General features: G+C 35.5%; 3 protein-coding genes across 3 annotated transcripts; 2 read left to right on the plus strand and 1 right to left on the minus strand.

Annotated features, from left to right (window-relative positions):
• Positions 1 to 1,345: 1,345 nt before the first annotated feature.
• Positions 1,346 to 7,491, plus strand: LOC104889274 (adenylosuccinate synthetase 2, chloroplastic). Its single transcript, XM_010674464.3, has 4 exons — positions 1,346 to 1,735; positions 4,513 to 5,205; positions 6,080 to 6,391; positions 6,806 to 7,491. Exons 1-4 carry the CDS (start codon positions 1,436 to 1,438, stop codon positions 6,974 to 6,976), a joined length of 1,476 nt encoding a protein of 491 aa, XP_010672766.1. The 5' UTR covers positions 1,346 to 1,435; the 3' UTR covers positions 6,977 to 7,491.
• Positions 7,492 to 10,369: 2,878 nt separating this feature from the next.
• LOC104889275 (uncharacterized) lies at positions 10,370 to 19,276 on the plus strand. Its single transcript, XM_010674466.4, has 15 exons — positions 10,370 to 10,624; positions 10,786 to 10,890; positions 11,567 to 11,635; positions 12,875 to 12,964; positions 13,072 to 13,155; positions 14,023 to 14,187; positions 14,676 to 14,863; positions 15,141 to 15,213; positions 16,221 to 16,274; positions 16,410 to 16,667; positions 17,210 to 17,416; positions 17,509 to 17,612; positions 17,897 to 18,041; positions 18,124 to 18,258; positions 18,695 to 19,276. Exons 1-15 carry the CDS (start codon positions 10,532 to 10,534, stop codon positions 18,869 to 18,871), a joined length of 1,947 nt encoding a protein of 648 aa, XP_010672768.1. The 5' UTR covers positions 10,370 to 10,531; the 3' UTR covers positions 18,872 to 19,276.
• A 130-nt stretch (positions 19,277 to 19,406) lies between these two features.
• On the minus strand, positions 19,407 to 20,641 carry LOC104889346 (dehydration-responsive element-binding protein 2F). Its single transcript, XM_010674539.3, has one exon. It carries the CDS (start codon positions 20,587 to 20,589, stop codon positions 19,720 to 19,722), a length of 870 nt encoding a protein of 289 aa, XP_010672841.2. The 5' UTR covers positions 20,590 to 20,641; the 3' UTR covers positions 19,407 to 19,719.
• Between the last annotated feature and the right edge of the window lie 172 nt (positions 20,642 to 20,813).

Genomic DNA, 20,813 nt, shown 5'->3' on the forward strand with positions numbered 1-20,813 from the left:
CAACTTTTATAAATAATAATAATAATTATTATTATTATTATTATCATTATTATAATAACAACAACAATAATTATAATCATAATAGTAAGTAATTATTACTAAAAATAATTATATAACCCAAGTCTATAAGAGCACTTATAAAATGTTTCACACTTTCCCTTAACAAAATGTTTATAGTATTACTATTATTATCATTTTATTTCTATAACAACTTTTACACAGCTTTTATTAATAATAATAATTATTATTATCACTATTATAATAATAACAACAATAATTATAATCATCATAATAATAATTATTACTAAAAATAATTATATAACCCAAGTCATTAATTTAAAAGAGCACTTACAAATGTTTCACACTTGAGAAGTCGGCAGACTCAACTCTTTTTTTTCCATATAAAATAAGATATACAAACAACTATGACTTGCGCAAGAAAGAAATGGATAGCATGCAACTTCAAATCTTCTAGTTAAATTACTACCATTCGTGATAGTTCTTTTACTGAAACTTTCACTCCTATTTACACTTTCATTAAAAATGTAACTCAAAATGGAACTGTCACTACTATTTAGGATGGAACTTCCAATACGGATTTGAGAATGAAGATAACTGTCAATGCAATTGTTAATGTGATTATTCCAGTTATCTTTAGTATAATACATGGAACCATCATTATAAGTATGGCCACTCTTATATCTAGAGTTCATATAACTTGAATTCGAATAATTCGAAAAGCGGACGAATTATAAATTTCCAAAATAATAGATGAGCTAGAGAGATTTGAAATTCGGTAGGAAGAGGTATACCAAATCTAAATTTATAATTTGTATCTCACACTTAGCTTATTTTGAAATATAATCCGAACTTAGTAGTTTCGTTGTCATGAATTTGAGCTATCATATTATATATATTTCTTATTTTTACGTCAATCTTATGTTCTTAACACGTGGCTTTTAATTTTCTATTATTTGATAACAATAAAATAACTTAAAATAATGATAACAATGACATTTATAATGATAACAATGAGATTAATAGTAATTACCAATATTAATAATTTATTAGTACAACATAGACAATAATAATCATTTTGAACAAATGTACTAGTAATAATAATATTAATAGTAATAATGAGTTAATAAATATAAGCATGATACGATCTGCTCTGATCTAATTCAATCTGAAATAAACAAAAATAAGGTGAACTAAACATGGCCTAAATTTTTACTAAAGGTGATAAAAATTGACACGTCCTGCCAATCCGATCCTAACACGAAATTAGCAGGCTTGGATCAAGGTTTTCAATCCGTTTAAGTCCCAAGAAGTCTCTCTAAAAAGTAAAACCCTTCCCTCCAGTCTCCCCCCTTACATAGTTACAGGTTACAGCCCACTTTTTTTTTCCCTTACTTTCTCTCTCCTCTTTACGCAAATGAACCCTTCCTCCGCCCTCCGACTCGACCAAAACCCGGTCTTCTTCACCGGATCAACTCACTACAAACTACACACTCGGGCCCCACCTCTGTGTCGCCCTTCTCGTGTTTCTGGAACCTTCCGGAAAACCTTTCAATGTTGTTCTGTTGCCGTCTCTGAGAAAACTCGCGAGTCACCGAGTCGGATCGGCGAGTTGAGTCAGGTTTCCGGCGTGTTGGGATGTCAGTGGGGTGATGAAGGTAAAGGTAAACTTGTTGATATTTTGGCGCAACATTTTGATGTCGTCGCTCGTTGTCAGGTTCTCTCACTCTCTCTCTTAAATACTATCATTTTACCTTTTTTTTTAATATTATTTCTTCGTTTTGTATTGTTTTTTTTTAATATATATATGCATTGTTAAATTTTCTAAGAAATTGATTTTTTGGTATTACTGATGATTTTGGCATAATTATGTTCTAATATTATAAACTAGCCTTATATGCACGCGATATATACTGTGTTATGGGATATTGTTCACGGAGTTGAGTGTATTTTTATAATGGTAAGATAGGGTGAATACTAAGACTTTGTTTTTATTTGGACCAAATTAATGGAGTTCTGTTGGGTTCGGTTCAATTCATACAAATTAAGTTGAGTTCAGCTCAGATAAATTAAGTTCAATTCAGTCCAAAAGAATAGAGCCTAACTTATTCATTCGTGGCAAACTCGTAATTAACATGATGTTCATATACAGTTATAGTGGTTATTTGTTTTTTTTAAACAAATGGAAATCACGACCATGTTAATTACAAACTTTCTAACTGATATGTGAGTTTTTTTTGTTCTTCTCGGGGATGAATTGGAAATTTTAAACAGTTGATGATTTGTTTAACATTTTTAGTTATGAAGTTGATGGAATTTAAAGTCATGTAAGCATGCTTGAAAGATGGCTTCTTGCTTATGGATGTGGAGAAATCTGTTTACTTTTTTGCCTCATAATGTGCTACACAAATTATTAGAATAGGCGATTTAATTTTAATAAAAAAATTAGATGAACACAAGACTGAATTTTTCTAACAAAGCCCATTCCATTTCACTCTAATCCAATACTATGTTAGTCATCCCTTTTCTTATCCTTCCTTTATTTTCTTGATTCTCGAACTACAACATACAATTTCGAAAAATAACTCGATAGTCTTATAGAATAGATTAAACTAGTCACTAAATGGATTAAATTAGCCCTGGTTCGAGAATGTCATTATTGAATAGATTAACCTGGTCATAAAATAGATTAAACTGGTTTTTAAATATATTAAACTAGTTACTAGATTAAAAAAGGTGACATGTCCTCTACTTAATATTGAGTTTGGGCCGTGCTTAATTTTAAACTAAAAATAGACGGTCTCTTACAAGACTAACGTGATGTGCTAAGATTTTTACACCATATTAGGTCCTCAATTAGATTTGTCTTAATTGTTAAAAAGCTCCTAAAATTGTCTGCACTTCTTATGTGGTAAATTGGCATATGGTTGATGCAGTATGTATTCGAGTGTTAAATGGAAATATTGGTAAGGATGAAGGCTTTGAAGGGCCCAAAATGGGCTCTGGCTTTCATCAATCTTCTTGGCATACATAGTCAATGAAATGAATTTTATTATTACTATGTTATATAAAAAGCAAAAAGTGCTTTTTGGTAGGATAAATTTCACTTTTCAAGAATGCCCTTGAATCTTCATAACCTTATATATTTATTTTTTTATGTTTTTCTTCTAGCTATTTTATATATATTTTTTCTTTTTTAAACAGTTTTTTCTTTATTTTGAGGTTGTTTCGAGGATAAAAAATTAACCTTTCATAATTTACGTTTCAATTTTATTTATATATTTATACATTGTACATGTTCTATGTTCCAGCTTGTAATGTTATAGTGACTATGGTTTTCAAGAGAAACAGTAACATTGAAGGAGTTAAACCGTTTTTACTAAAAGAACTTAAATTTTTATTTATGGATATACTTCATTATTGATTGGGCTTAGTTCTTCAGAAAGATTAGGTTAAGTCCAGCTTAAAGTTATGTCATGCAATTACAAGTTCAACTTAAATAAGTTTAGTTCATCAGAGTAAGTTAAGCAAAAGTAAGTGAAGTTTAAGATAGATATTTTAAGGTTCAGCAAAAATAAGTCGAGAAGAACAAAGCTTTATCAGTTAGTTTGTTAGTGATATCACTGTGGACTTGTTTATATTTAAATTCTGGTAGAATGTCATATTGTAAGAGGTTATGATACTAAATATTGATGATTTGACCAATATTCGAGTTTTGCAATGGGATGTAAGGAGAGTTTTGATGATCTTTAGTTGTCATGAAGAATTAATCAGTACCTATCGGTCAATATTAGTGGTCAACTGGTCATAATCATTTTTACCTATAATTCTTCTCTTGCAATCCTTAGCTTAATTTTTCAACTTTATTTACATCTTGTTATGTTGCGCTTCCTTTTTCCATTGACCAGATATTATATGAGGGCCATGAGGCCCAAAATCATTATCATATTTTTGCTCCTTACCTGTACAATTCACGTATCCTCTGGCTACTATCGTTGGACAGTGTTTGAGGAATTCTAAAATGCATGTGTGAGTTATAGTGCTGTATCTTTGTACTCTCCTGTCAACACCTTCTGTAGGTTACACTAAATCAATAATATCATTTTGTCAGCATCTTGCCTTTCTTCAGTCTACTGCACTCCTTCCAAATGATCTGCATAATCAATTAATAATATCTGAGAAAGAGTTGAGCTTGCTATTGAAGTTTGTTCTTTAAATTGTGAATTGATAACCTATGAGAATTTAGAGTAAAGCGAAGTTTTACACACAGGTTGGAGATGAAGTATCTAGGAAATCTGAAGTGATCTAATTCTTTGAATTGTACCCAATATTGTCTTCCTTTTTCATTTTTCTTTGTGTGTGTTTATTCGTTATTCCTTGGCAATAGAAAGTTGTATGCTCTTGCTATTGTCCACTTTGATGCAGATTGCCAATTCTATGATGTCTTTATGTATGCTTATGGCAACTCTTTTTTCTGCTTTTCCTTGATTTCAGGGTGGAGCTAATGCTGGGCATACCATCTATAATTCCGAGGGAAAGAAGTTTGCCCTTCATTTAGTTCCTTCTGGTATCCTTAATGAGGAAACTTTATGTGTTATTGGAAATGGAGTTGTGGTGCATCTGCCTGGACTTTTTGGTGAAATTGATGGCCTAGAGTCCAATGGGGTCTCTTGCAAGGGTCGTATATTGGTTTCTGATCGTGCTCACTTGTTGTTTGACTTCCATCAAGAAGTGGATGGGCTTAGAGAAGCTGAGCTTGCTAAATCCTTCATTGGCACAACAAAGAGAGGCATTGGGCCTTGTTATTCAAGCAAGGTGATAAGGAATGGCATACGAGTAGGTGACCTTAGGCACATGGATACTTTTCCTCAAAAGCTTGAAATTTTGTTGTTGGATGCAGCATCCAGATTTAAAGATTTTCACTACGGGCCAGAAATGCTCAGAAATGAAGTGGAAAAGTACAAAAGATTTGCTGAGAGATTGGAGCCATTTATTGCTGATACTGTTCTTGTCATGAATGAATCAATCTCACAGAAAAAGAAGGTTTTGGTTGAAGGTGGTCAGGCTACTATGTTGGACATTGACTTTGGAACTTATCCTTTCGTAACTTCTTCTAGCCCATCGGCTGGTGGCATCTGTACTGGTCTTGGTATTGCTCCCCGCGTTATTGGTGATCTTATCGGAGTAGTAAGTTATAATCTTGTCGTTATACTTCCTGTAATACCTTTTTCTCTTTCATATGTCTTTATATACATGCTAAAAAGTGTACACCCTCCTAACAAAAATAATGTTGAGAAATTTTCCTTGGGTGAAATTTATTTAGAGTATACTTTCTCACCCTGCCCTCCTCAACTGTCTTCTCTCTCGCGCTCTCAGGTGTGAGAGATGGATGTAGGCAACTGCTACAGGAAAAATGCAACAACAGAGAGGCCTCCTTCCTTTTCTTAAATACTCCCTCATACCTCTTTTGCCAGCATCGGCTACTATCACCGGCTCATCCCCTTTCAACCACCTCACCTCTCCAACAACTCTCTTGTCTCTCCGGCTCCTTTATCTCCCTCCCACCGACCTTCTCTTTAGTGACATCACCCTTCCCCCCTATCTCTTTTTTTTAATATAAAAATTAGGGGACTGGTGAGTCCCCTGGAATTGATGAGGAGAGAGGTCAAGGAACTTATCTAAAAATAATCCAGCTCAGAAGCTGATGTGTACCATATACCTCTGGGGACACTGCCCGATTCCATCAAGGGGTGCCCTTGGTTTTCTTATTGAGCAACATAATGTGTTGGGTCATTTTTAGTGCTTAGTTGTGTTTAATGGCTCACAGATGCAATGTATCAGCTGAGAAGAGAAAAGTGGTGGTGGTGGTGGAGGTCAGAGAGAGGGTGGCAGGAATTACAGGAAGGAGGGTGAGGGCGGTGGAGGGTACGAGTGGAGTGTGAAAGAGTTGTTGTCTTTTCTGCCTTCAGAGCTTATATATATACTGCTTCCGCGCTAATGTTAGAAATTTTAACCTCCTTGTTTCACTAGCATAGGTTCCTAATAAATATCTTGGTTTCAGGTAAAAGCATACACTACACGTGTTGGCTCAGGTCCCTTCCCCACAGAGATTCTAGGTCAGGGTGGGGATCTGCTTAGGTTCGCTGGTCAGGAGTTTGGGACAACCACTGGCCGTCCTCGTCGCTGTGGCTGGCTTGATGTGGTTGCATTAAAATATAGTTGCGATATTAATGGCTTCTCTGCTCTGAATCTGACGAAATTAGATGTTTTGTCTGATCTTCCCGAGATCCAGTTGGGTGTTGCATACAAGGATGTTGATGGTACACCAATCAAATCTTTCCCTGGTGACCTACGGGTACTTGAACGGTTGAAGGTGAGTGGTTTTTTTTTATAAATGCAGTAGAATTGTGCTTAATTGCCATGAAGTATAACTGTTATCCTAGCTACATGAGACTCCCATTAACAGTTATGGAGAGATTATTAGTGGAAACAAATTAATCTTCAGCGAAAAAGAGCAGCATGTTTTAGATAATTAGTAGAAACAAATTAATCTTCAGTGAAAAAGAGCAGCATCTTTTAAGATCACATTGGTCCCGATGAATACCACTTTAGCATTCAGTTTCTGCTTGTAGCTGTAAGGAATTTTTCAATATAGAAAAATAAATAAAAGCTTTAGGAAAAATGCTTCACTTTGCTATATTGAAGATGAAGCGATTGTCCTTCTAGCTAGCTAGGTCGATCACATCAATATGATTTCTTCTTTTTGTGTATTTTGTTGTTGAATCAGGTTGAATATGAGGTTTTACCCGGGTGGAAGACCGATATATCATCAGTCAGAAACTATGCTGACCTTCCAGTGGCAGCTCGTCGCTGTGTTGAGAGGATAGAAGAATTAGTTGGCGTTCCCATCCACTACATTGGTGTCGGTCCAGGCCGCGATGCTCTGATTATGAAGTAATTATTAAGGTGATGAGATCGGATGATAACGTTTTTATCTTTGGGAGGTTCCGTTGGAATCTCCCTTATTTTAACTTCCGGGAGAAAAAAAATTGAAAGCAAACAAATCCACAATTTGCTGACATGCATTCTACTATGTTACCATATCATCTGTTGCCTAAACTGATGCCGAGTGATGAGTTTAGAGACCGAGTATTTTTGTAGTTTCCTCCCCTCTGGCCTATGGGCGCTGTAATATGAAATTGCTTCGAGGGGTGATTCTATGATCCATTGATATTTCTCCTATGTAACTCTTTCAGATCACAGGGCGTTGTGAAATATTGCTTGGGAAGTTTTCGTCGGAGCATTTCTGTTGGAGTTTTTTCATATTGTTCTGTAGCATCTGGTTAAAGATTTGAAGATGTGAAGTAATCTTTGCGCCAGATAAGAATAGGCTATTGCAGTGAAGGCTGTAAAATAAGAATTACTGAGCATTGTTGATATACTCGTCCCAATTTGCAAATCCCTTTTGGATAAGACTTGAGAGTTGAGACTATAGGTAGGTACACTGTACAAGTTAACCAGATTATGGTCCATTCAGGAAAACGTTAGTCCGCAAAACAATTTTCGTCCATTTTTCGTTGTTTGGTTGAACAAGGGATTTAGAAAAAAAACTAAGGCTAAAAGTGCTTTTCAGTTTTTCATCAAACCAAATAAAGGAAAACTAATATTATTTCCATTTTCTAGCAGAAAATTGTTTTCGATGGAAAATGTTTTCCATCAAACAAAATGGATATTATATGCCTTTTCTATAATTGTGTTATCAAGTCTACAATAAAGACGCAATTCATTATGACTTATATTATTTTGTTCTATATAACTTTATAGATGTAGGTTAACTTATATGGTTGTACCTATTTCGGGTGTCAAATTGAGAATCAATTCTAACACGTAGAGGAGAGATTTCTAGCAAGTGTATAGCCTAAGAATATTGAATTTCACAAGTTTGTACAATTTGCATACTACGCATGGGTGCATTTTCCAACTCGGTGCAAAGGAGACGATGTAGGAGAATGTAAGGAGTTGCACTATACTCTAGTATATATTTGGGTGTATAATGTGCAAATTTCAAGTTTTACCCATAGTTGAATAGACAACTGAAAGGAAAATTGTTACATTAGGACTGTATTTAAATTTGTGCTTTATTTTTACTAGTTGACGTCACTTATTGGTTAATTTCGGTGTCCTAGTATGGACTAGAGATATATAATATGGTCTTTCCAATTTAATCTACGATGATTAATCTATAGTGTTGTCAATATTATCAATTCCATAAAAGTCTAAGGATGCATCTCATAATAGCCCTAAAAATGCATTCCACGATAGATAAGCCCATCTTTTTACAGCCTAACAAATTAATGATCCTAAGTAATCGAGTTAATTAATCTCTATAAATCCTAAAAACTTGAAATAAGGATAAAAATTATAGATACTAAACAACAATAGTACTTTTGTTTGTATAAGGACCATGTGGTTGTTCTAGCGCACATGAGAGGCTCCTAACTCCTACGTCAAAGCTCTTGACTTCTTTTTCTTATCTAGATGTTTCACATAACCTCACTATAATATTTACTTTCTTCGCAAATTAGATCCTACACCGAGGTGTAGGATGAGCATCCTACACCTTACCCATGTGGCTGGCTTTTGGCATTATTTTTGAAAGTGGGCTAGTTCTTTCTCTCTCATCACGTGAAACAATTTTTTTAATGTACAAATGCATATGTTTTGGCGTACAATAATACATGAGTGTACATTTGAGGATTTTCAGTGATCAAAGCAATGACCATCAGTGTACATTGTGATTTTATTGAATTTTGGTATGAGACTGTAATTGTACATATTGAATTTCATTAGTGAACAAACATCAACACACCCAATGTACAAAGATTGCAAATTACTCACTTGACATCAACTTCAGGAATTGGGGTACTTTTAGCTGGGGGCCTGTCATTGTACATTTTGATTTTGTTAATGAACAACCACGAAGCCAAGAATGTACAAGGAGGTTGAGTGTAGAAAAGAGAGAAGTGGTGAACAGTATAGGGGGGGGGAAATGATGACGGTTGACATCAAATCAGTTATTAAATGGTGAACAGTAACTGTCAAATTAGTTACTTTTTGTAATTTCGACATGTACACTGGATGTAATGAGAATGTACATTAGCTGTCAAATCAATTACTTTTTTGCATGTTAAATGGTGCGTTTCATTCTTCTTGCCTTGCGTTTTGGAGCTGGTGTAGATGCTCATCCTACACCTTGGTCCAGGATCTACTAATTGTACTTTCTTAGCCAATCACCAATCCTGTGAAATCATGGTGCAAAACACCTCATAAATTAAATCTATTCCTAGTCAACCAATACTTCAAACTATTTTAAAATAGATCGACTATAATTAGAACTGCAGTTGTCATTTCTTCCCTTTTAAATATCACATGACAATGTAAAAAAAAAAGAGAAATATCATACTACCTCTTTTCATATTAAACTATATTTTTTTTGCCCGGGCAATGCCCTGGGTCAGCTACAGTAAACAAATATATTGCTTTTTTTTTTAATTTCATAATTTATTTTGCCACTTTTCTTATTTTTTGTCCATTAATAAATTGAAAAATTCACGTCACGACGTGATAAGTAAAAAATTTAAAAGGTTTGAGTTTGAAAACAATACCTTAAAAGGAAATGTGGTAAGAGAATGTGACATTAATATTCTCTTGTAAGTTACGTAATAAGAGTGCTAGAGATATATATACTTTTTTAAGTCTTTTTAGTTAATTATAATTATTACAAGACTTCATCATAATTTATTTGAAACATTAGACAACAAAGTCATAGTGAATTGATGGTTAAGTTCTTACTTTTAATATCAAAGGTCATGTGTTCGATATCTTACACTTACACATTAACTTCTAGGCAACTTAATACTTCCGTTAGCCTCTAGCCTCTAATGGAGGTGGGCATGGGTCGGGTCGAGCCCGTTGTCCGCTACGTGGGCCGTGGGCCTGTCACGGTCAAGAAATTTTTGTTCAGGACTGCACCGGCACGAGCTCGCCTAGATGGCCTGTGGACCGACGCGCGGGCCGGACTCCCCATTCCTTTGTTTCTTAGCGTAAAATGTCAAAAAACCAAAAATACAACAAAAAATACGGGCCAGGCCTGCAGGAGGCACGAGCCCGATCGTGGACAAAATCTAAAAATTTCAAGTCCGACACGGCCGGCCACTCATGAGCTTGGACCCGGCCCGACCTATCATTTCCACAAGCCCGTGAACTAAGCTCGTGAACCGGCCCGGTCCGACCCATTCCCAAGTCTAGCCTCTAATATGAAATCGGAGGTAGTATGAAGTATTTATATGAACATTCAATAAAAAAAACCAGGCATCTCTCCCGGAAACACATTTGCGGGAGGTTACGGTGGTGAGTGGTTTACTAATTACTTCATAGGCTGCTTACCACTTCCTCTTCACGGCCATTATTTTCTCTCTCCTCAACGTAACCCCCATAATCCCAAACTAAAGTCATGTATCATGGAGGAAATTCCAATAAAAAATCGTCCCCCATTTCTCTTGAACAATTTGTATCTACTATGGTTCCTTTAATCGACATCGAAAAGGTCCAATCTTTCTCTTCCTCTCTAATCTTTTTTATCAACTTTTTACTTGATTGTTGCTGACAATTTATTACATAATCAGTCATTAATTTTAGAAATGTTTATGAATTTATTTGATTATTGTGCGATTAATTTTGATTTTTTAAATTTTTTGCGTTTGATAGGAAGCTGAGATATCTAATTCTATAACGTCTAGCTCTTCCAGAAGCATAGAAAGTGCTCAAAAGAGGGGTTCCATCATTCTTAACTTGAAGTGTGTTGATGTTCAGGTAATTTTTCTCTTTTTTTATTTTATTTTTGGTCTTCAAATTGAATTAGCAGCTTTAATGGTTTTTACCTCAAGTTTTCTTCAAATGGGAATGGGATGGAGGTGGATAAATAACTAAACATGTTTGTTATCTTTAATTTGTAGGATTTGAGTAGTTGATTTAGTATTTACGTATTAATGCATGGTTTTTGGTGGTCATTTGACTATGTTCTTGAGTGTATTCTTACTTGTTATATTCATTTACAAGCTCATTGATTTCTCGGCTGATTTCGAGTTGCCTTGATACTATTTCCTCGTCAAAATTTAAGTATGCCAAATGTTTTGAGTGTTTAGTATCAGAATTTCATGGGTAGGAGTTACTCTTGGGCAATGCTTGAAGTCTTTTTATGAATGGAATTCCCTTGGCAATGAAGGTTTTAATAGAGACGATCAATTTAAGCTAAGGCTATGTGCATATAATCCCTTCTTATTTTGTCTTTCGTGGCAAATGGCCAAGATTGTTGCACGCATTTATTTGATAATGTCTTTTGTATTCCTTAGTAGAATTAATTCTACGAAAACCCTCAAGTTAGGAATTTATAAATGGGTATCATTGTCTCCTATGCCTTACCATCACTTTATGTTGTGATGGATTTTTGTTGCTAATTTGATGCCTTTTCAATTTCCATCCATGATAGGCAGGGTTGATGGGAAAGAGTCTTCTTGAATTTCAATCCACAAAAGGAGATGTTCTTCCCCCTCACAGGGTGAGTGTTCTACTTGTGTTGGTTAATTTATACAAACATTGGCAGGAGGTGTACAAAATTGTGGCACAGGAAAGACAAATGTAACTAATCTGAGCTTAGAATTTACAATCATGTATCTAATATCTTTAGCTGCAAATGTTGTTAGTTTCGAATTAGTCTGTTGATAGTCACAAGTTGCAATCAATGCAATGTACATATTTTTCCATAGAAGTGGGAGAATGAAGAATATTTAAGAACAATGGAAGACATATGATGCAATAAAAACACCCCCCCCCCCCCAAAAAAAATGTTGAAAATTGAATCGTGATTTCGTATAGTCGTGGTATCTTGTTTTCTTGCTTCCCAACAACTTTCACATTTATACTCACTCCGTCCTTTATAAGATTTCCCATTTCTAATTTGGGCACTTTTCATAGGTAAATAAAATCCTCAAAAATAATTCCAATAAATAGGAAAAAACATAGTCATGTGGGGTTTTGTTTGATTCGTCTCTTGTGTACATTAGGAAAACAAAACTTTTATAGTTTTACTAATATGTAATTGAAAATAGGGACATTCCATTTGGTACCATTGTACTTTTGGCTTTTCCATCTGGTACCACTATTTTTCAGATATTATACATGGTACTACTATAATTTGATTTTAGTCTCTATGGTAGCATTCAACTCAGTAAAGTGTTAATTTAAGTTAGAATAGGCTGGAGTTTTACTTCGATTTACATGTTTTAATTTGCGTTAAGGTTTTAGTAATCGTTTTAGTCGTTAAGGTCAAAGTTGAGGTCATATTTGACAATAAAAAGACATATAATATAATGATCATTTTTATGAAAATTTTGACTGAAAAATAGAGCTTTAAGGGTTAAAACGACACCCTAAAATCTTAATTTATTAAATTTTTGCAACTGCAAATAGAAACATGCAAACCCAAATAAAATCGTATTCTTATTCAACCATTAACTAACATTTTACTTAAAAAATGGTATGATAAAGATTAATATTAAATTAGAGTGGTATCATGTGGAATTTTAAAATAACAGTGGTACCAAATGGAAAAGCCAAAATTCAATGGTACCAAATGGAATATCCCTTGAAAATATTTACAATACAAAGCGTCATCGGCAAATGTGCATTGGAGAATTGGAAAACCTAATTAAGGGACGGACGGAGTAGTATTCTTAGTTTTTTTTCCATTTTGTTCTGAGCTCAATGTTTTCCCTACTCTTTTTCTTTTATGATGCAGTTTGGTCCTCATGATGTGGTAGTTTTAAAGCTGAACAAGGCTGATGCAGGTTCTCCTTCCCTAGGACAAGGTGTGGTTTATCGATTGAAGGTATAAGGCTTGTAAAGACATTACCAATGATGTATCTATATGCAGCTTTAATGAGTGAGAATTACCTTTGAGAAACTGAAGTGAAAGTTGCACATGCCGATGACTAGGATTCATCTATCACTGTTGCATTTGATGATATTCCGGAGGAGGGCCTAAATAATCCACTGCGACTTGAGAAAGTGGCAAATGAGGTAGGCTTTCCTGTAAAAATTGGTGCATATGTCTATTTATTTTGGTATGTGTCTTCAATCTGAGTGCACCTTGGACAATCTAGTTTTACTTTCTTTTTATTGGTTTATGTTGGAAGAAAACATGCATCAAAATTTTCCTGTTGCATACCATGTGTTATGTCCTCCACCCATTAAAAAATTTGATGCTTGGCAGTTTCCTCTCAGACTCTCCTCCTATGTCTGAGGGCAGACAGGTTTGCAGGATAGTTTATATCTTTCAGTTTTTCAATACGCTTGCGGGATGCATAATGTTGGAGCATGGATTGTCTAATCTTGGATACTTCCCCAGCAGCTATAAACATCGGACTGTGTTTGTCTTTTTGCATCATCGATGTTGTCTAATGACAATTTTGCTGCTCAATTTTCTTTTTGAAATTTCATGTGACTTTTGAGCTCACTGTTTGGTGTGCTTGATACATGTCATCTCCTACTGGCTAAAAGGTGATTTGCCGCATTTTGTCCCACATATTTCGTAGTACTACTATCTTAATGTAATATCTCATCTTGTTCTTGTATCTCTATCTCTTATTCAATGTGTTGGTTACATTGGGATCAGGTGATAAGTTACTTCAGGGTATAGAGGTCTCCAATAGATATCTTAGATAATTGAGCACACCTGTTTTCAAATAAGATAGTCTATGACTCTATGTACAGTAAGGAAATGGACTTTCTCGAGGTTCTGTGGTACGTGAAATTAGTGTCTGTTTTAAGAGACCAGAGAATTTGATATTGAACTGCATCCATGAACTCTTCTATCTAAAATTGACGTGTTACTTTATTTGGCTTTGTGACTGATGGAGTGGACATATGATACAATTTTGTTGCTAGGTGACTTATCGTAGGATGAAGGATACGCTGATAGAGCTCAGTAAGGGTGTGCTGAAAGGTCCGGCTTCTGACCTAGTTCCTGTACTATTTGGTGAGAAACCTCCAGGAACGTCAAAGAAAGATGTTAGTTTCTCTCCATTTAACAAGAATCTGGATCACTCTCAGGTAATTCTTACCATTCGTATCTACTTGCTAGGATCTAACGTCTTCTCCAGTATACTGTTTGATTCAATGTTGCTTATCACCTTGTATTTATACTTCCTACTAAAACTTATCACATGATGTATGCTCAAATGTTTCTTATCCCCCCCCCCCCCCCCCCCCCAACTTCTTGGAACCAGGGGTGGAGACATAAAAGTATTCCCACCACAAGTATTTAGTAGATCATATCTATAAATTAGGAAGGGAGGGTAAAGGGAATCTGCACGTTCATGGTGACCTTAGCGGGGTTTCATTGAGGTTGTCAGATACAATATTTACTGCTAGACCAAGCAATGATTGGTGTGCCTGTATATATATAAATTTTTGTAATGTCTTCTTATCTGGTAGGTTCACATATTCATAATTCATGTCTCCACCTCCACATTATTTACCTTGACCAACTCATTTCTAACTGAGCTGGACTTGGCTCAAATTTTTTTTTCCTGGTGAAGAAAGCTGCGATTTCTAAAGCCCTTTCATCGAGCAATGTATTTTTGCTGCATGGACCTCCTGGCACAGGGAAGACCACAACTGTTGTGGAAACTATCTTGCAGGAAGTAAAACGTGGAGCAAAAGTACTTGCATGTGCTGCATCAAATATAGCTGTCGACAATATTGTTGAGCGTCTTGTTCCTCACAGGTAAATTTCAAGTGTAGTGGAATGTTAATGTGCTGATCCTTAGAAGTATGACATGAGGGAATTGGAGGCTAGATCAGTAGCTAACTACGAAGATGGACTTTAATTGTGGTCAAATCCATTTCTAATCTTTTTACTTTCATTGCGTAGGATGCAGAAGACTTAAAACCTGATTTAGCATTCTCCCTATATGCTACCGATTGAAGTCTTGAGAATCTGTTTATACTTGTGTCTCATCAGTCAAATTTGTCTCTCATATTATATCTATTGCTCTCATTAGGGTCAAACTTGTTAGAGTGGGTCATCCTGCGCGTTTGCTGCCTCAAGTGTTGGAAAGTGCCTTAGATGCGCAGGTTGGTCATCAATTTATGATATACTACTATCAGCTGTTCTTTGATATTTTGATGTTTCCCATTTTCTTAAACAGAACCCCAAACTAATGGAGCTGTTCAGGAGAACTGTGTTATTTCTCTCTTTTTTGCGATAGAATTATAAAATCACATAATCTATGTAAAAATGATAGGCTCTTATAATTCTTGTTAATCAGCAGTATGTGTTATGAAGAATTTTAGACTAGAGATCTTAATTAGGGAGCATTTCGTTGTGGCATAACTCTTAAAGCTGTGATGTTTTCTGCACTTCGCGGTAGCTGTTATTCTAGTGACCATGGACGGTTTACCTACACATACTGATCCAGAGGATAGTGGAATGCATTTGCCTTTCTGCACCACCAAATCCTCTTCCCTTCTTTCTATAAACGGACAAATTAATTTAGAAGTAAGCTAAATTGTTCTGGTCGAAGAGAGTCTAGAAAATGTTCACTCTGTCTCGTAAAAAAGTTGCTGCATTGTCTCGACTCCTCATAATTAACGATATGACATACATATAATAGAACATTTATAATAGTTGAAGCACTCTCGCACTTCCCCCATGAAGCCAACTCTAAGCAGGGCCATCCGAGAAATTAAATTCATGAACCAATACTATTTGGGAAAGGTAACAACTTTTTTTTGAAGACAACAAAGTAGTATCTGTGACCATTTTCTATTTACTTCCGTCTGTAAATATTTGTACTTTAAATTTTGAGATCACATTGATTAGAGTAACAAAATAATGAGGTGGAGACACTTTTCAGGAATGAGGGAGTAGGTGAATTTTTTTTCTGTCTCCCCAAGTACAGTAAAGTTGTAGAGCTCCTTCTTCCTAATCTTTGTTGGTTTTTCTGTAGGCAAAAATTGTAGTTTGATGCTGATTTAGTTTTTCCTTGGTGACAATAATATTATGCAATTTGTAGCAACTATGACACTCTTAATTCCGTTCCTCCGACCTCTCTGATCAGCAGTTATTTGCATATATTTAGGTGCTACGAGGTGACAACAATTCTCTTGCAAATGACATTCGCAAAGAAATAAAGGTAAACTTTTTGAAGATTGTTTGTATATTATTATTGTAGACTTGTAGTTATACTAGATTTTCGATTTTAAATACTCTTCATTTATATGGGCTAGTCATTATTCTTTCTAGTTAATGGATCAGATGCAATATCCAGGTACTGAATGCAAAGCTGCTGAAGGCTAAAGACAAAAATACCAAGAGGAATATTATGAAGGAGCTTCGTACTCTTTCTAAGGAAGAGCGCAAACGACAACAGCTAGCCGTGACCGATGTTCTAAAGAATGCTGATGTCATATTGACGACCTTAACTGGAGCATTGTCTAAAAAGCTAGACAGAACTACTTTTGACCTGGTGATTATTGATGAAGCTGCACAGGCACTTGAAATTGCATGCTGGATAGCACTTTTGAAGGTAACTCTTCAAGTAGTGATGGTGCTGCTACTTCTTAAATATCCATTGTAGAATTCCATGCTGCCGGTACATGTTTCTGCTTCTAGGAATAAGATTGTCATTAAGACTCTGCTTGGTTGGACGGAAAACATTTTCAGTGGAAAATGATTTTCCATAGAATAACCATTTCCCGATGAGAACACGATTGTAGCCAAATTTTCCTTTGTTTGGCTCCTTGCATGAGAAGTTAGAGAGAAAACAAAGAATGTGAATAAATTGGGGAGGATGGTTAGGAAGAAGGTGAAAAATAGGAAGGAAAATGTGGTTTCCCTTCCTTTGAGGAGGAAAATGTTTTCAACCATTCCAAAAACTATTCCACTATTTGGAAAACTTTTCACCCTTGACAAACCAAACAAAGAAAAACGGGAAAACTACTCTCCTTGGAAAATGTTTTCCATCCAACCAAATACTTTAAATCTCTGATATGGACTGAAGGATCTTCAAGTCGGTGAGAGTGTTTATCTGAGGAAATTTTGGAATTTGTTCCAATGTTGGATCTTCAGGGTTCAAGATGTATTCTTGCTGGAGATCATCTTCAGCTTCCACCCACTATACAGAGTGTTGAGGCTGAAAAGAAAGGCCTAGGAAGAACCTTATTTGAGCGTCTTGCAGACTTGTATGGGGATGACATAATGTCAATGCTTACTGTTCAGTATCGCATGCACAAAGACATTATGGATTGGTCATCTAAAGAGCTCTACGACAGTAAGGTGCTAATCTACCAAACACAGGATTATTTAGTAAAATTTTGAACTCCGGCCATGCAATAAGACGTTAGCTTTCCTCCTGTTAATTTTTGCAGATCGAAGCGCATTCAAGTGTTGCTGCACATATGCTATATGATTTGGAAGATGTGAAGAAAACACCTGCAACTGAACCAACCCTTCTGCTTGTTGACACTGCAGGGTACAATTTAGTTTTGCTCCAAATCTTTTGAGCATTTGTTCATTTGGCATTTGTAAAAATATAGATCTAATGATCATGCTGTTAATTTTACATTTTGGAAGAAAATACTAAGATGCAGGTAATGTTGACACTGAGTACCCACCAAAAGTTCTACCAAATCTTAGTTTCCACTCCTGTTGGATATTCCTAGATTTACCTGTGTTAGACACAATTCATATCTCGGACTGAACAGCCAAGTGTGTTCTCATTCATTTTTTTCTGCCAATTTGTCTTATACTATTCAGGTGTGACATGGAAGAAAAAAAGGATGAAGAAGACAGCACATTAAATGACGGTGAAGCAGAGGTTGCAATAGCGCATGCCAACAGACTCATTGAAAGTGGAGTCCGGGCTTCTAATATTGGCATAATTACTCCTTACAATGCACAGGCATGATAGTATATAGCTTCTTATTGCATATTATTGTTAACTAACCAGTTCTCTAAAACTTATCAATGTACTCTTGTGACAGGTTGTGGCATTAAGGGTGTTGAGGAGTAATGTGGATAAGTTAAAGGATCTGGAAATATCAACAGTTGATGGTTTCCAAGGTCGAGAGAAAGAAGCTATTATTATTTCAATGGTTAGATCAAATTCAAAGAAAGAGGTATGCTATATGTTTTATATGTATATTTTTCTCAAAGCTGTATTTGTTTAAGAGGAAATTCATTTTCCAAGAAAAGTAGTTCTCCCATTTTCACCTGTTTGATAGGTAAAAGGGCACAAATCATTTTTGTTGGTTCAAAATAGTTTTTGCATTAGTGGAAAATATTTTTGCTTACAGGGATTCTCTCATTTTCTTCTTTATCTGTCACTTTCTCTCTCCTCCCCCCCCCCCCCCCCCCCCCCCCCCCCCCCCCCCCCCTTTTCCTCTAACTTTATAGAAAGGAACCAAACAAAGGAATTTAAGTTTGAAACCTTTATTGAAAGATATTTTCTATACAAAGCCAGTTCAAAAGTGCTTTCCTTTGAAACAAACAATCCGAATGGTGAACTGAAACCTACTGTAAAATCTGATGTCTAAAATGCATGTCAATTATCAGGTGGGCTTTCTGAGCGACCGCAGGAGAATGAATGTTGCTGTGACTCGTGCGAGGAGGCAATGTTGTCTGATTTGTGACACCGAGACTGTGAGTAGTGACCAATTCCTAAAACGATTAATTGAATACTTTGAAGAGCATGGTGAGTATCTGAGTGCTTCAGAATATGGAAATGAGTAAATCTGAAAGAGGACTTGTAAAATTCTACTGCTTTTGTGATATGATGTGCTCCTTTAAAGGAGATCTGGAGACAGAAAGAACACCAGTAAGAAAGTTGAGAGAATAGCATACGCATATTCCAAAAGCCTGGGAGATCTGCTGACACTCCTGCTGCTTCACAAAGGGAAAAACTTGCATATCCGGAAATTGTAGGGGGTCATGAAGTTGCTTTTAAAAGAGTTCTATGGCTTCTTCAACATATGTTAGCAGCCCTCTGAATCTATTTGGATGACATGTTGAGCTTTTAATGTTCAATATTTAGAGTTGAAAAAGACTTACATTACATATCCGGAAATTGTATTATTTTCTGTCTGATGGATCTAGATTTGGAGGTATTATTATTACAAACATTATCCATTGATATTCTGTTCTATGGTTTAAGAATGAACTAATGCATGCTTCAGGTATTAGTGACAGATTGCAAATAATTTGAGATATGCATGGATCTCAATTTTAAAGAAAAAGTAGAGAGGAAATGTTATCATGAAAGAAAGAACTAAATGATTTGAGACATCCTAATATGGAAAATAGAGCAAATAATTCAAGATGGAGTATATTTAATACCTACCAAAACTCATCTAACGAATTTTTATTCCCAAATGAGACACATGAATTATAAGTACCTTTTAATACAAGCCACATAAAGGACAAAAATCTGATTATAAGAACCTATATAAACTATATATAATGACTATCAATAGTGAAATAATAATACTAAGTGGTAAATATGTGAATCTGGTGTAGCTTTCTATATAAAAAAGTTAATAAAAAAGAGAAAAAAAAAACTTTGGAAAACCAAATAAAGACATTCAAAAGTCCCAGATAGTAGGTGGGAAAGTAATTATCTCTTGTTCCATACTAAAATCTCCAAAACTAGTTGATTCAACTGGTTGATAATCTTCTTCTCTTAACATTTCAACTAATTCATCCCACTCAGAATTCATTTCTCCTATAATTTTCTCCTTAATCAACTCATCATCACCCTTATTATTACACATAATATCAATATCAAGCTTGTTATTAGGATCTGATTCTCCTTCCTTTAAAACACCCATCTGCTCCAAAAACTCATGCAAATCAATCTGAGGTTTCTTCAAACTTTGATCATCTTCTTCTACAATAACAACACTTTTATCCCTACTCTTCATAACAGTATTCTTGGGTTCAGCTTTATTATTCTTACTATGATGATCATTTAAAGATGATCCAAAATTCTTAAACTCTTGTAGTTTTTGATGAATGACATGAACACTTGGTTGCACATTTACATTAAGCAACGACGAAGTAGTAGTAGTCGTGGTTGTTGTGGACGTACAGCCACTTGAAGCAGGAAACATAGAAATGAAATTCTTAGATGGAAACCATCTAAATCTTTGTGATTTATTCAAAGGGTTGTAAGTGCAACGTAGGTGAGGCAGGTTAAGATAGGCTTCAGGCCCATAAAGCCGCCTCGCCGCTTCGTCGTAAGCTAAGGCAGCTTCTTCAGCAGTAGCAAAAGAGCCTAACCAAAGACGAGTTCTCTTCTTAGGCTCTCTAATCTCAGCCACCCATTTACCCCACGTACGCTGCCTTACGCCGCGGTACGTGCATGTTGCGTTCTGAGGCCCGCCTTTGCCTCTAGCTGGCCCTTTCTTCCATGGTTTTGATGATAATGTTGATGTTTTTTGCAAATTTTCCATGATCTTAGATTATGTATGCTTATTTTTAGAAAAGGTGATCTAGTAAGTTGGATGATAAGTGAGAAAAAAGAGTAGTGTAGTGTAGTGTAGTGTGTAGTATATATAGTGTAGTGTGGTTGGTGTGAACACTATTAATAATTACATCCTACTACAGTGGTGAGGTAAAATGCGCAGGTTTCTACCGTTTGGATATGTAAAAGCTACTTGAAAAGCTTGTGCCGAAC

This window comes from Beta vulgaris, chromosome 3 (genome assembly GCF_026745355.1).
Source record: "Beta vulgaris subsp. vulgaris cultivar EL10 chromosome 3, EL10.2, whole genome shotgun sequence".
In the NCBI taxonomy this organism is placed as follows: Eukaryota; Viridiplantae; Streptophyta; class Magnoliopsida; order Caryophyllales; family Amaranthaceae; genus Beta; species Beta vulgaris.